This window comes from Crocodylus siamensis, chromosome 14 (genome assembly GCF_052110815.1).
Source record: "Crocodylus siamensis isolate JL-2025a chromosome 14, ASM5211081v1, whole genome shotgun sequence".
In the NCBI taxonomy this organism is placed as follows: domain Eukaryota; kingdom Metazoa; phylum Chordata; order Crocodylia; family Crocodylidae; genus Crocodylus; species Crocodylus siamensis.
The window spans coordinates 1,725,215-1,739,761 of record NC_143408.1 but is presented as its reverse complement, the minus strand read 5'-3'; the positions used below and the strand labels follow the sequence as shown (position 1 = coordinate 1,739,761).

General features: G+C 66.7%; 1 protein-coding gene across 1 annotated transcript; it reads right to left on the bottom strand.

The window, feature by feature from the left end:
• Positions 1 to 497: 497 nt before the first annotated feature.
• On the bottom strand, positions 498 to 9,736 carry NR2F6 (nuclear receptor subfamily 2 group F member 6). Its single transcript, XM_090027498.1, has 4 exons — positions 9,261 to 9,736; positions 5,223 to 5,317; positions 2,580 to 3,104; positions 498 to 1,959 (listed from the first exon to the last, which is right to left on the bottom strand). The coding sequence occupies exons 1-4, from the start codon at positions 9,530 to 9,532 to the stop codon at positions 1,685 to 1,687; spliced, it is 1,167 nt and encodes a 388-aa protein (XP_089883624.1). The 5' UTR covers positions 9,533 to 9,736; the 3' UTR covers positions 498 to 1,684.
• Between the last annotated feature and the right edge of the window lie 4,811 nt (positions 9,737 to 14,547).

Sequence of the window (14,547 nt, the reverse complement as noted above, 5' to 3'; positions counted from 1 at the left end):
TCCCTTGGGGGCAGGGCTCCCTGCTGAGCGGGGTCGGCCGTGGGCATGGTCCGTGTGTCCTGCCCCCCTCTCCAGCCCCTGGGAACAGACAGCCCCCTCCTCGCCCAGGCTGCCGTGTCCGACCCACGCCCTCGGACGGGAAACCGGAGGCCAGGGCCTGAATTCTTGACCGCAAACAAGTGGCTCTTCAAGGCGCGGGTACCCAGCTCCTGCCCCCTTCGAGCACCCTGCGACACCCCACTGTCCCTGCCGGCTCTGGGAAGTCACGGGCTCCTGCCCCCCACGCTGCCAGCCTGGTGCAAAAGCCCAGATGCTTGGCACGCGGTTCCCCAAGCCCCCCCAGGCCAAGGCAGGCTGACCCAGCCCTTCCCAAAAGGCAGGTGCTGGGCCACTAGCAGCCTCAGTCGCGGGCAGAGAAACAGGGTGTCCTAGGAGGGGTCAGGAGCACCCGGACTGCCCCCTCCCTCCTCCCCGCCACACACGCCGGCTCACCCGCGTTGTATGAAACGCCTTTATTGAGGGGGTGCCTCTGCAGAGCATCCGACAGGGACGGCGTTCTCAGAGGATCAATGGACGTGGCAGACCCCGGGCGCTGCTCGTGCCTGGGTGCAGCCGGGCAGGGCCCCTGCGCTGACCCGGCGCTGGCTCTCGCCAGGGCAGCTCCAGTTGTGACTGGCAAGGGGAAGCTGGGGCAGGAGGAAGCCGGCTTGCCCCCGGCACGGGCTCCGTGCGCAACCCTGTCCCCAGCTGGCCAGGCAGCAATGCTTTCCCCCTCCCCACAATAGCCCCTCTGCTCCGGCAGATGCCAGGCCCCCCCAGAGCTCCCTGCCTCCGCACAGCTTGGCAGAAGGGAGCAGGGGGCGGCGGTGGCAGATGAGAACGGCAAGGCTCTTCCCACGCCCGCCGGAGCCGCTCGTGTTCCCCTGCGTGATCCAGGGACAAGTTGGAGGGGGGCAGGGGGTTCATGCATGTTGTGGGGGGAGAGAAATGCCCCGGCGGGATGGGGACACCCTCTCCCCCAAGGGCCAAAGGACTGCATCGTGGGTGGCAGCTGGGCAGAGCGCTGGGTGCAAGGTCCCTGGGGCCCAGAGGGGCCAGAGTGGGACCTCCCTCTCCCAGCCCTTAGTGCCCACTTGAGTCTGTGTCTGCAGTGGGACGGGGCTGGATTTAGGCCCACTCCCTTCCCTGGAATCGGCACCGCCTTCCTCTCCTACCCCTTGACAGGGGAGGGGGGATGCCTCCTGGCTCCAGAGATTTCGGTGCTGCACGAACTGCAAAGGCGGGTGAGGGCAGCACGCTCTCATCCCTGTACGCGTCTCCCCCGGGGCCGTGGGCTCCATCCCATCCCAGGCCAGGAGCCGGGGCAGGGGGTCTCCTCATCTTGAAAGAGATGTAAAAACAGTTAGGAACCGGAAAGCCTGGCCTGCTGTCCCCACCTGTGTCCCAGGCAGACAGACAGACGGAGCACCCTGCCGGACGGCTGATCCCCGCTGCGCGGATGGGCGACGCCTGGGGAAGCTGCTTGTGGGTTTCCATCGGAGGGAGAAGAAGGGGGCACGGGTCTCGCTCCCAGGCCTGGCAGCTGCGGGGGCTGCCCAGGGCACATTGCACACGCCTGGCCCGGGGGCCGAGCAAGCGGCAGCAGTGCCCGGGCTGGGCTGCGGCTCCGCCAGCCTCTCCGTCCCTACTGCCCCGCGCCGTAGGGCCAGTTGAAGGTGCTGCCGGAGAGCAGCATGTCCCGGATTAGTGTTTCGATGGGCGTCTTCCCCACCAGCCTCATGAAGAAGAGCTGGGAGATGAGCGAGGCGGGCACGGCCCGGAGCGCCGGGAGCCGCAGCAGCAGGCGCCCGAAGCGCTGGGGCTGCGATGGGTACTGGGCCCGCACGTACTCGGTGAGCGCCACCTGCGCCTTCTCCTGCAGGCTCTCCACGTGCGCCGGGTCCGAGAGGCCGCAGGCATCTGCAGAGGGAGGAAGGAAGGGGTGTCAGCAGGTGCCGTGAAACAAGGTGGCAAGCCACAAGAGGTTGGCCGCCGATCTGGCGGAGGGTGCTGAGCCGGGTGCGCTGGACTCCAGCACCCTGCCCTTCCTGCCAAAGGCTTCCAGCCCCGCGTGGGGGTCGCCATCCCGCCATCAGGATGCACTAGTGCGGTTCCCCAGCACGAAGCCCAACCCGTGGGGCTCTTCATCTTCCCTCTGGGGTGGGGAGAGGGTAAGTGCACAGCTGGCTTAGCCCCAGAGTGAGGGTGCTCGTGTGGGGGGGTCTCTAGGGGGGGCCTGGCCCCTCCTTCCTGCTTGCTTAGTGCAAGGGGTCTTCAGTATCACAGGCCAGAGCTGGGGTCTCTCCTATAGTACTGGGATGCAGGAGATGCAGCCTGATCCCCTGCTCTGCATGTATCAAAGCCCAGGGGAGCTGGGTGCTTTCAAAACTCCCCCCGCCAAGACATTTGTGTGTCTGAGGCACCTAAATGCCTTCGCCAGCCTGGCTCTGGTATCTCTCCAGGCCTCAGTTCCCCACCTATGAGCCAGGAGCAATGGTGCAGCACGCGTGGGCCCCGACCTGCAGGCAGGTGCCGCTCACCTGGGGTGAAGAGGGCGATGGCTTTGAGGCAGCTGTACTCGGCCGAGTCCACCTGCAGCCGGTTCAGCTTCTCCACCTGGTCCTGAAAGATGCGGATCTGGTCCATGAAGGAGACCACGCGGTCGGCGGACATGGGCGAGGCGTGGAAGCCGGCGGCAGCCAGCAGCGGTGCCATGTGCAACGGGAGCGCCGACTGGGCCGCATTCAGCACGAAGAGCTCGCTCCAGCTCAGACGCAGCAGGGCCACCTGGTCCGAGACGGGCAGCTCGGGGAAGAAGGGGATGTTGCGGGCCCACTCCACCGTGCTGAAGAGCAGCCGGGCGGCCAGCTCGCAGATGTTGTCGATGCCCATGATGCTGCCTTGCTGAGCGTACTGGGAGCCGTAGCGGGCGGCAGGGTACGGCTCAGCCCGCAGCAGCTGCGAGATGAGTTCGGAGACGGGCTGCCCATTGAAGTACTCCCCGCTGGGCATGGCCGTGGGGCTGGCGCTCGAGTGGGTGGGCGGGATCCGGCCCCTCTGCACGGCTGGGGAGGCAAAGGGCGCAGGTGAGAGTCTGAGCCGGTGCCTCAAATGCCCACCGTCAGCACAGGTGTATGATACGGCCCTGCCCCGACGAACCCGACGCTTCGAAACGAGGGACCACGTGGCTGGGGAAACTGAGGCACGGAGCAGCAGGCAGGTGGCAGAGCAGGGCAAAGGACCCAGGGGTCCCCACCCCATCCACAGCCAGCGGGAGCATGCACACACCCACAGCATGCTACATGAGGCCCCTCTTGCCGGCGGGGCTATGAACCGGGGTCCCTCGGTGCCCAGCTGGGTCCTCCCCACCCCCGGAGCCGAGGCGGCGGGGGCAGGCGAGAGCTGGCGCAGGAGGCGGCATGCACTTTGCCCGTCGCACACGGCAGCTTGCTGCCTCCGCAAACAAGATGAATCTGTTTAGCCTCCTGGTGATCAGACCGGACTCGTTAGCTGGGGGAGGGGCAGAGGCACTAATAAGCTCCAGCTTGAGTAAGGGCTTCCCGGCTGCCGTGCCGGGTACCGGAGGGCTTGCAGGGCCAAAGCAGCCCCGTGATGCTGGGTGCGGTCCAAGACGGAGCCCTCTGGTTGCTGCAGGCTCTGGAGTTGCCCCAACTTCTCCCTGCTCAAAGCAACCGGGGAAGAAGGGGATGTGGTGGGCCCACTCCACCGCGCTGGAGAGCTGCCGGGGTGCGCCTGCTTCAGGGCATCACTGGAGGGGCGAGGGATGTCTCGGTCCTCTTGCAAAAGCAGCGCGGGGTGGAGAGCCAGCAGAGACCGGCAGCCCTGGGAAGCTGAGGGTACGGCGCGCCGTCCTTCTGCTCGGCCGTTCCCGCTGCTCCCCTGCCCCGTTGCATCCAGCGCCCGCCACGGGGCCCTGCCTCTCGTGGGCTGACGCCACCGTGGGCTGGGCGTGAAGTGTGGCGGCTGCAGAGGGGTAGGGGCACACGCGAGGTGGAAGGAGCCTCTGCAGCGTCCGTCCCTCCTACCAGCTTCTCCCAGCTCCTCTCGGCACGCTGTGCGCGGATGGGCGTGCTCCCCGATGCCAGGAGCCCTCCTGGGGATCCAGAGCAACCAGCCGGGTTCACCTGTGGCCCCAGAGCTCCCTGACCGCAGCGGGCAGGGAGGGGGCTCACATAGAGGAGTTGGCCCTGAAAACCTTGGCCCAAGCTGCCGCTTTGGAAAGACCCTGTGGGGCGAGGAGCACCGAGACCTGCCGGGCTGGAGCTGGCAGCTGGTCCGGAGGCAAGGCCAGGAACCACAGGGAGGCTTCATTCCTGCCCTGCCCTGGAGCACGAGGCTTCACCATTGCAGAGCCGGGGGTGTTGATAAGCCTCTCTAATGAGGCAGAACGGGCAGAGTCTCCCTAGAACCGGCTTCCAGAGACAAGCTGCCCCCAGGCTCAGGCAGGTCCAGACGACGCGGACTCCGCCGGGAGCCCGGAGGCGCTTTGGAAGGGCGCTGGGTTCAGGTCCCGGTGCAGGAGGAGCAGCCACAGGGCTGAGTCAATGCTGGAGGGCGAGGGAGCTCCCATCTGTGACCTCAGGCGCCTGCGTCACGTGGCCGCATCCGTGGCTCCAGGTGTGTCCCCTTATCTGTGCCAGCCCTTGGCTCTCCAAACACGCAGCACCTGCTCTGCCAGTGTCGCCTGCCCCGAGCGCTCGGCCGGAGAAGGGATGTGATGGGCGCTGTGGCCACGGTGCCTACCCCAGTGTGGCAGGGAAGGCTCGGTGCATGTGGGCAGGGGAGGGCAGCCGTGCTGCAGACGGTGGGGTATGCCGGGACCTGTCTGTGTATCCTTAGCCTGGTGCCACCGTGCCCCCCAAATCCAGCAGCTCCTAAACACTAGGTCCCCTGGGCCGGGCACAGAGCAACACCCTGGAACGAGCTCAGCTAAGCTGAGGGGAGCCCAGCTCCCTTGTGAACCAGCTGCCCGGAGCCCCAGCAGGCTGGCGTGCTCTGGTACCGACGCGGCCTGAACTGCACGCTGGCCGGGGGCACAGGACCCCCGTGCACCTGGCCAAGTCCCCCGGTGCATTTGCACTGGCCCGGTTCACTCCGTGACATTACAGCAGCTCAGAGGTGGCTCTAAGTTTCTCCCCGTCCCAAGTTACCGGCCCCGCTACCTTCTTTCCTCATTCCCACGCGGAAGCACTTCTTCAGGCGGCAGTACTGGCATTGGTTGCGGTGGTGCTGGTCGATCTGGCAGTCCCGGTTCGACCTGCAGGGAAATCGGGTGGCAGTGAGCCGCCGGGCGGGAGGCAGCATCGCCCGTGGCCTCCCCGAGGACATGGACCACCCCCAGCCAGCATCCTGGAGAAGACATGTCTCCACGCAGGACTGGCAGGGCACCGCCGGGGCCTGGGGATCCCCATCCTGTGGAGAGGGTGGCGGGCTGGGCCGGGGACCCAAGCCCGGCGATGCCGCGAGGTGCCTCCCGCCCTCCCGGAAGGGGCATGAATAGGGGAGGGCTCTGGCGAACCATGTGTGCGCTGCGAGTCTCCCGGGGGAGCCCGGCACAGTGGCTGCAGGCTGGCGTATCGCCACGGCTCCAAGCATATTGAGGCCAGCTGGGCTCTTAGCACCTTGCACGGCAGCATGCAAGGCTAAGGGGAGGGGGCGATGCCTTTGAACCACCGCCAAGGGCAAATGCATGTGGGACACGGCTCCACGCTGCCCTCGGCTCCCTCCCACCGCGCCCTGGAGCCAGCTTGGCCGGCCCGCGCGGGCACGTGCTCGTCCTCCTGACCGGGGGCCCAGGCCTTGGCCGGGGGGAGGCTCCAAGAAGTCGCTCAGCAAAACCATCCCACAATGCTTTGCTCCCCCAGCATGGCCAGGCCCCCCTCCCCGGGAGAGGCGCAAGGAGAGGGCAGAGGAGTTAAACTGGAAACAGCTGAGTGCGCCGGCCTTTTGTTCCCGGCCTTGCCCGGCAGCCCGAAGAATTCCAGCTATTTCCTATGAGGACGCGGGGCGGCTGCCTCGGCCGAGGGGCAGGGTCATATCTCTGCCCAGCACACACAGCTCATTTACCTGCAGCGCTAAGTAAACAGTAACCGGGAGAGCGAGCGAGCGGCCGATTGCTTTGCCAGGCACTGAGCGCTTGCAGATTTATGTTTGCGGGTCCCTGCAGCATTCGCCTCCATTACTCGCGCTGGGCCTGTGTGAGCGATCCGCCCCGGTCCCGCCATCCCGCCACGAACCAGGCATGAGCCGGCACGCGGGCGGCTCTGCTTTGTGGTACCGGGGCAGTGCCCTGAGCCTGCTGGTGATGCACGCAGCAATAGGATGGGTGGTCCTGGGAGAGGACCCGCCAGCCCAGGGTGGCAGGGAGGGGACGCAGGGGTAGCACAGGGCTCGCTTGGTGCTTCAGGCTCCTACATGCCTTGTTGGAAAAAATCACAAGGCCAGACTTCCTCCTGGATAGCCGCTGGGCTCTCCTGGAGCCAAGGAGCTGTGCAAGGCTCGGGGCAGAAGCTGGGGTGCGTGGATGGGACAAGGATCATCCGAGTGCAGGAGGAGGCAAGTGAAAGGGGGGAAAAGCATGATGCCCAGGTGTGGCCAGGGACACGCTGGCATGATTTGCTCCCCTTGCCGCTGTTGGGAGCAGGCTGCCCCCGCCACAAAGCAGCTCGGGAGCAGGGGGCTCTGGGCTGGCTTGCAGGGCTCTGCTCCCCGGGGCTCATCTGCGACGGAGCAGGGGCGCCCGGCGAGAGAGGAAGGAGCCCGGCTCACCCGTGGCGGGGACCCAGCCTCTGCGCGGCCCGCTCCGCTAGCCTCAGGCAAGCGTGCGCAAGGGCAAAGCTGCCTGGCCTGGGCTGCCTCCATCCCAGGCAAGACATGGACTGGAAAATGAAGAGGAGCAAACAGGCCCTGGGGCTGCGATCCAGGCCCGTATAACCCCCAGCTGCCCCGGGGTCCTGTACCCCTCCACACCAGCCTAGCAGAACCGTTAGGCTTCTCTGAACGAGGCAGCCAGCCTCCCGACTTCCTTTGGGATCCCTGAGAGGCGAGGAGGTGCTTCAAAGTCCTGCTGCATCGGGGGAGGGTTTTAAACCCATCGACTCGGGGCCGACCACAGACAGGCGACCTACTGAGTGCAGCAGTCAGGAGCACCGAACCCAGCGTTGGCTGGAGCGAGCCCCGGGAACCAGGGACTGCCTGAGACTCGAGAGGTTTGCTAAGCGGGGAACGGGAGATATTGCTCGACTCCAGGGAAGTCAAGGATGGGGCTAGGAAAAGGCTTGCATACCCCTCACCCTCAAATATCTTTGCCAATTGTTGGAAGAGGCTGGCCCCCCGCCCCAGGCCAGCGGCCTTGCTGCACATCCCAGCTGGGGCACCTGGGTGAGGAGCCCTTACAGAAACCACCGGTAGCAAATTCAAAGCGGTGAGACAGGCGGAGGTGCAGATGGAGCCGGGGGCTTGCCAGTGAAGGCGTCGCTAGCAGAATAGGGCACAGTCCAGGCGATTGCCAGGCAAAGCCACCTGCAGAGCCATTCCTCCAGCGCAGCATCTCGGCCTGGCCGGGCCTCTGGATCCTGACATGAATATCCTGGTTTTTACATGACTCTGGAGAAGAGCCGCGCTGGGATTCGGCAGCAGCTCAAACCGGAATTAATTTACCCTGAACATCGCCACTGTGTTTAACACACTGAAAACGTGTTGCTGATAAAAGTTATTCTAGTGGAGAGGTGAGAGCTAATCAAAATGTCAGATTATATCTTCATCACCTGCCTGCCTTCCCGGGGTTTTGGGGGGGGGGTGGAGGCCTTGCCACCGTTCACATGGCAAACCCGGCGGTGTGCCCGGTTCGGGATCTGCCCACGGCCCTGCCTACGACCCCTGCTTTAGGCAAGTCCCTTCGGAGAGCTCCAGGCCAAAACCAGAGCATTGCAGCGCTCTCCTGATCTGCCCTGCTGAGCATCCGACCCTAGGATTGCAGCAGAACCCACAGTTGCAGCTCCGTAGACCTCGGAAACCCCAAACGGCTCCACAGCAAGCCAGGGGCTCCGACCGAGTCCCTCCACGGACGCGTGCACGCTGCATGGGGAAACGGGAGCACCCGACAGGCATGCATTGTGCTAATTGCGTAATTAGAACATGTAATTATTGAGTGCCGGATCTAAGCGGGATCCAACACACCTTTTAATATTCAAATGAGGGCAATCGGGGCCAGATGCTGCTCAGAGCCTTTCGATGAAACACGCTCGGCAGCTGGCACAGAGTCGCTGCGCTGAGGACACGCGTGTTCCTACATCCCACCAAACTCGCTCCCAGTGCAAAAGGGGTAACACTAAGTCATCCCTCCCCCCGTGCCGGATGACACCCCAGACATGGACACAAGGGTGTTGGGCAGCAAGGGAGGGGCAGCTGCATTTGGGATTTCCAGGCCCGGGCTGTGGAGCTGGTCTGCTTTTCCTCACGCCTGCGTCCCTGGATGGTCCCCACGACCATCTTCCTTCGCTGACCCCCAGCCCTGCCTCTGTGGGATGCAAACCCGCCCTCGCTGCCTCCGACCCGCACCTGTGCCTCAGCAGACTTACAAGAGCCCCACAGAAGACCCTGGACGGTCCTCTCTCAGGGAAACTGAGGCATGGGAGCGGGGATAATGAAAGGCTGCCCGCGCTCCCAGACGCCTGGGAGGATGCTGCAACCTTCCCTGCCTCGAAGTCTGGGGGCTGGGAAGGGACTGCACCCAGCACCACCAGACCTGTGCGCGCAGGCCGCGGGCGAGTGTCCCAAGCCGGCCTCCCTGGTGCTAGGAGCTGGGGACCCGACCGCCCGCCCCAGAAGAGCGGGGCCGTGGGGAGGGAGGGAGGGAGGGCACGGCTGGCAATCTAGGCCACGGAAATGGAGAGCAGCTGGAGGAAGGAAGCACGCTGCCAGGGGCCCCTCCCTCCCGCGGCGCTCACCAGCGAGGCCTGGCCTGGAGGTCACCACAGTCACCCCTGCAGCGGGGATGGGGCGACCGAGGCGCGGAGGGGTGCAGTGACTTGGCCAAGGTCACCCCGGGGCCAGTGGCAGAGCCAGGCGCAGGACCCAGGCGGCGGCCGCCCCCCGGAACACCCGCCCCAGCGCTGCCCCGCGGCTGCGGCGGCCGCCCCCGAGCGGACCCGCCCCCGGGAGCCGGCCCCCGGGGGCACGCGTGGGGCGGCGGGGCTCACCTGCACGTGTAGCTGAGGTTCCTGCGGATGCTGCGCTTGAAGAAGCTCTTGCAGCCCTCGCAGGTGAAGACGCCGTAGTGCTTCCCGCTGGACTTGTCGCCGCACACCACGCAGTCCACCTGCACGCCCGGCTTGTCCTCGTCGCCGTGCTCCGGGTCGCTGGCGCCGCCGGGCGGGGACACGGACTCCTCCTCGGAGCCGCGCGGGTAGCCCTTGTCCAGGCCGTTCGTGTCGCCGCCCGGCTCGCCCCAGCCGCCGGCCACCATGGCCATCGCTCCGCCGCCGCGGCTCCCACTCGGGCAAGTTTCTGCCCGCCGGCGCGGCCGCGGGCGGGGCGGCCCCGAGCCCCCTACGGGGCGGGCAGCGGGCGCCGCATCGCCCGGCCCCGCGGGAGCCGCCGCCGCCGCCGCCGCGGAGCAAAGTTCAGCCGCCGCCGCCGCCGCCGCCGCCGCCGCCTCGCTCCTCCCCGCCCGCCCGCGGCCTCGGCCTCGGCCTCGGCCTCCTCCCCTTCCGCTCCCGGCCCGGCCCGGCCCGGCCCCGCTCCCAGCGCGGGGCGGGGGGGGGGGCTGTTCCCGGGCTCCAGTCCCAGCACTAGTAGGCGACGGGGCCTCGCTCGTGCCCAGGCTCCTTCCCGGGGCTGCGGGGTGGTCGCGGGATCCCCCTTCCCCAGGCTCGTTCCCAGCGTTAGGGGTGGCTGTGCCGTGCCCCCCGTTCCCAGGCTCCCATCCCAGGACTAGTAGGTGGTCGGGGGTGTCCCCCGTTCCCAGGCTCGTTCCCAGGGTTAGGGGGTGACCGGGGTGTCCCCCTTCCCCAGGCTCGTTCCCAGCGTTAGGGGGTGACCGGGGCATCCCCCAGTCCCAGGCCTGTTCCCAGCGTTACGGGTGGCTGTGCCGTGCCCCCTGTTCCCAGGCTCCCATCCCAGCACTCGTAGGTGGTTGGGGGTATCCCCCGTTCCCAGGCTCGTTCCCAGCGTTAGGGGTGGCTGTGCCGTGCCCCCCGTTCCCAGGCTCCCATCCCAGGACTAGTAGGTGGCCGGGGGTGTCCCCCTTCCCCAGGCCTGTTCCCAGCGTTAGGGGGTGACCGGGGTGTCCCCCTTCCCCAGGCTCGTTCCCAGCGTTAGGGGTGGCTGTGCCGTGCCCCCTGTTCCCAGGCTCCCATCCCAGGACTCGTAGGTGGTCGGGGGTATCCCCCGTTCCCAGGCTCGTTCCCAGCGTTAGGGGGTGACCGGGGTGTCCCCCTTCCCCAGGCTCGTTCCCAGCGTTAGGGGGTGACCGGGGCGTCCCCCAATCCCAGGCCTGTTCCCAGCGTTACGGGTGGCTGTGCCGTGCCCCCTGTTCCCAGGCTCCCATCCCAGCACTCGTAGGTGGTCGGGGGTGTCCCCCGTTCCCAGGCTCGTTCCCAGGGTTAGGGGGTGACCAGGGTGTCCCCCTTCCCCAGGCTCGTTCCCAGGGTTAGGGGGTGACCGGGGTGTCCCCCTTCCCCAGGCTCGTTCCCAGCGTTAGGGGTGGCTGTGTCGTGCCCCCTGTTCCCAGGCTCCCATCCCAGCACTAGTAGGTGGTTGGGGGTATCCCCCGTTCCCAGGCTCGTTCCCAGGGTTAAGGGGTGACCGGGGTGTCCCCCTTCCCCAGGCTCGTTCCCAGGGTTAGGGGGTGGCCAGGGCTATCCCCCATTCCCAGGCTCATTCCCAGGGTTAAGGGGTGACCGGGGTGTCCCCCTTCCCCAGGCTCGTTCCCAGGGTTAGGGGGTGGCCACGGCTATCCCCCCGTTCCCAGGCTCCCATGAGGGCCACCAGCGGTCCCTGGGGCCCCTTGGAAGGCCGAGGTGGGTGCAGGCAGGGGAGACGGGGTGCAGGCCAGCCGCAGTGGCTAGCCAGGAGCCGGGTCGGGGTCTCCTGCCTCCTCGGGTGCGTAGGACAGAACCCGCCGTGTTACGGGCAGGCTTGGTGGGGTGCCGTGACACTTCCCCCACGGGGCGAGTGGGCTGTCGCGATCCGGCAGCCTTGGAGCTGGGGGCCAGCAACGTGCCTTCGCTTTGGCTGAGACGCGATACTGCGCCTTGGCCCCGACTGGTTCCCACAGACACCCCGGGTGCATCGGGGCAGCTGCCAGCCTCCGCAGCAGAGCCGCTGGGTGACTTTTGGAGGGTCTCTTGCGATGGCTGCGCCTTCCCTGGCGGCCAGGCTGCTCTCCGCAGCTGGGCCAGGCTCACTGCAGCCAGCCCTGAAATGCAGCCACCTCTGAAGCCGAACGTGGCATCTGTGTCGCGCGGGGGGTTGCTGCGTCGCGCTAGGATTCCAGCAGAGCCGGTCTAGGGAGGCAGAAAGTAATTACCCCCGCTTGGACGGCGGCCAGGACTCGGGGATTACAATGCCCTCCTCTTGCAAAGAGAAAAAGAAACCCCCGTGGGATCTTGCAGCGGCTAAAAGGAGCGCAAGTCTCCAGGCCCTCGCCTCCACCGGGCATGGCCCGTGTCAGCACAGTGCCCAGGGTGGAGCTGGTGCAGAGCAGCCCCCTCCCGCCCCTGGGACTTGGCCACAGCGAGTGGGGCTGCGGGTGAGCAGCCATGGAGGTGGCTGGCTGCAAAGACAGGCCTGCTAATTAGCTGGCACACTCCGGTTTTAATTTGGTCAGGAAAACCTTGTTCGGAACAGATCAGCTGCGAGTCCTGCGGGAGCAGGGGCAAGGTGAAGGATGGCAGCCCGTTCTGCACCCTGCTGACCCATTAATAATTAACTGCGAGTCGCCGACAAGGGAAGGGGTGAGCGGGGAGCAGGTCCCTCTGTGGCATCGCCTTCCACGTCGCCTCTGGGCACTGCTCTGGCCTGGCGGCACGGGCCGGGATTTGCCCACAGGGTGTGTGACCTTGCGCGTCTCCCTGCCCGCTCGCCGTGCTCCCCCCGCTCTGCCGCAGGGAGGTGGGCATTGGGCAGCGCCTGGCATGGCAGGCCCTGCCTGGCAGCCGGGGCCTCTAGCGCCGCTGGAGCAGAAGCAGAAGCAGACAGGGCGTGCGGCTGAGCTGGCCGGCAGAGGGGAGGGTCAGGCTTGAAGGGCACAGGAAGAGAGCAACTCGCACAGCCCCCCCGCCAGCGCCCTTGGCTTTCCCAACCTCCGTGCAACGGCAGGCCCAGGCTGCAGCCAGCGCCCGGCTGAGCAATGGCTCCGAGCAGGAATAAAAGCTCCTTTTTAACCAGACACCTGCTCGGGCAGAGGGGAGCCTCGGCGCTGCCTGCAAGCTACAGCGCTGAGCAGGCCGCGCTGGGCTTAAGGTGGAGATGTTAAGGTGGCCTCCAGCCTGCTGGGGCTGGGGAGCCGGGCAGAGCCGGCCTCGCTGCGCTGTCCCGAATTGTTGGTGGGGGCGGGTGCCCAGCCGGGCCCTGGCGATGGAGAAGCCGTGCAGGTGGGCGCCATGTTAGTGCCCACCCCGGGCAGGGGGGAGCCCGCGGAGAGCACAGGAGCTGCCTGATCCTGCAGGGCTGGGCCCCCCTCTGCAAAGCAAGAAAGCCCCAAAACCTAGAGGGGCATCTTTTTGCTTGCCAAGGGCAAGATGGTCACATTTGGCGGGGGGGAGGGTGAGGGGGGTTTTGGGGAGCAGGTTCTAGCTGCTCTGCTGGCAGGGCCGGGATGGCAGGAGCGGGCAGCTCCTTCTCCATGCTGCTGTCAGCGTGATTTATGGGCTGGTCCCCAGGTTCCCACTGTCCCCCCCCCCCCCCCCCCCCCCCCCCCCGAAATAATAATCCTGGAACAAAGGAAGAAATCAGATCTTCTCCGCGCCCCCCGCCCTGTTTGTTTTGACATCGGTGTCCAGTTGGCGAGGGCGGCTGCTCTGCGGAGGCATTCCTCTCCCCACGGCTCCCGGCGGCACAAAGGGGCTGCTCAGCGGCTCGGGCTGCCACGGGGGGGGGCGGGGGGCTTTTGTTGTTCTTGTTGTTGTTTTGTTCAGGCCTTCGACAGGGCAGATGCAGTCCTCGGGGCGCAGAGGCATGCCGCGGGCATGCCAGTCCCCCGGGACCTCCGCCAGCAGGTTGCTCCCCCTTGCTCCAGACCCACAAAGGTCCCCCCCCCAATAAAATGAGCGGCTTGTGAGCGGCCAAGGCCTGGCAAGCAGGCCGAGGGGGAGGAGGTCAGGGGTGCAAAGCTCTAGCGCAGAGATGCCCGAGGGCGTGAAGCACCTGGAGTCCTGCCTGCACCGGCCAGAGAACAGGACAGACCAGTTCCTGCCTGCAGCACGGGCGCTGGGGCCCGGTCCTCAGCTCTGGGTTCCCCAGGCCAACCGATTCCTCCCCAAAAAGCAACGCTGCCGTGCCAGTGTTTTGCAAACTGTCTCCTTCCCCCAGGACCGATCCTTGCTCCTCCCGGGCTGTGTGCTGGGCAGGGGTCTCCCTGGAGAGCTGCAGCTTGCCTGCGAGATACGGCCACCTCTGGGGTGGGACGCAGCCAGCAGCATGGCGGAGCAATGGGACCGGGCGAGCAGGGCATCGCTCCCCCCTGGGGCTGTGCGCTGAGCAGGGGTCTCCCTGGAGAGCTGCAGCTTGCCTGTGCTGGGGCCAGGGGGGTGTATGGGGAGGCGGTGTTGCTTGCTCCCTGCTCAGGCATTTGGAGCTGCGGGAAAGGAAAGGGGCCTGGGCTTCGCTCCCAGGGCTGCTCTGCCCTCGGGAGCGGGAGGGGAGGTAGTCGCTGGGCTGTGACGGAGAGGACACCAGCAGTTTCAGGCTCAGGTTTCCAGTGCCCTGCCCCTGGGGCCCTCGCTCAGCCAAGGCCAAAGAAGCAGGAAGGAGGATAGGGAGGGAGAGGGGAAGGGCTGTGATCTGTGCCCCCCTGGCACCGGCATCACTCAGACCCCGTCTCGCACGCATGGGTACACGCGTACCCCCACACAGCTCGTGCGTGGCGTGGGCGTCCATACTCATGCGCACACCGACACACACACACCATGTATGCATGCAGAGACGTGCACGTGCGTGTGCACACGCGTGCATGCCCTGGGGGGTTCTCTCCTGGGGGGATGGACCCGGCTCCTGCTCCATGGCCCTTACAGCTGGTGTTGGTGGGTACGTGCCCCACACAGGGGTTTCCCTGCCGGGGTTCAGGCCCTGTCTCGGGGGTGTCCTGGCGGCGCCCCTTCGGGGAGTGCTGGGGCTGGGGGGGGGAGGGGAAGTGCTTGACATTCCCTGGCTGCCCCGCAGCAAATCAGTCCCTGCCTGGCACCTCCCACCCTCCCTGCAAGCAGGGGCCTGACGGGGTCACCCTGCCCTGCTCCGCGCTGGCCGAGGGGCAGCCGACCTGTCACG

What these genes read in the sequence shown, in the direction of transcription:
- NR2F6 (XM_090027498.1), bottom strand. Translation starts at nt 9,532, where the DNA reads ATGGCCATGGTGGCCGGCGGCTGGGGCGAGCCGGGCGGCGACACGAAC. An exon ending in AACCTCAGCTACACGTGCAG is followed by an intron (nt 5,318 to 9,260) that starts GTGAGCCCCGCC and finishes ATTTCCCTGCAG; the next exon opens with GTCGAACCGGGACTGCCAGA. An exon ending in CATCGCCCTCTTCACCCCAG is followed by an intron (nt 1,960 to 2,579) that starts GTGAGCGGCACC and finishes CTCCCTCTGCAG; the next exon opens with ATGCCTGCGGCCTCTCGGAC.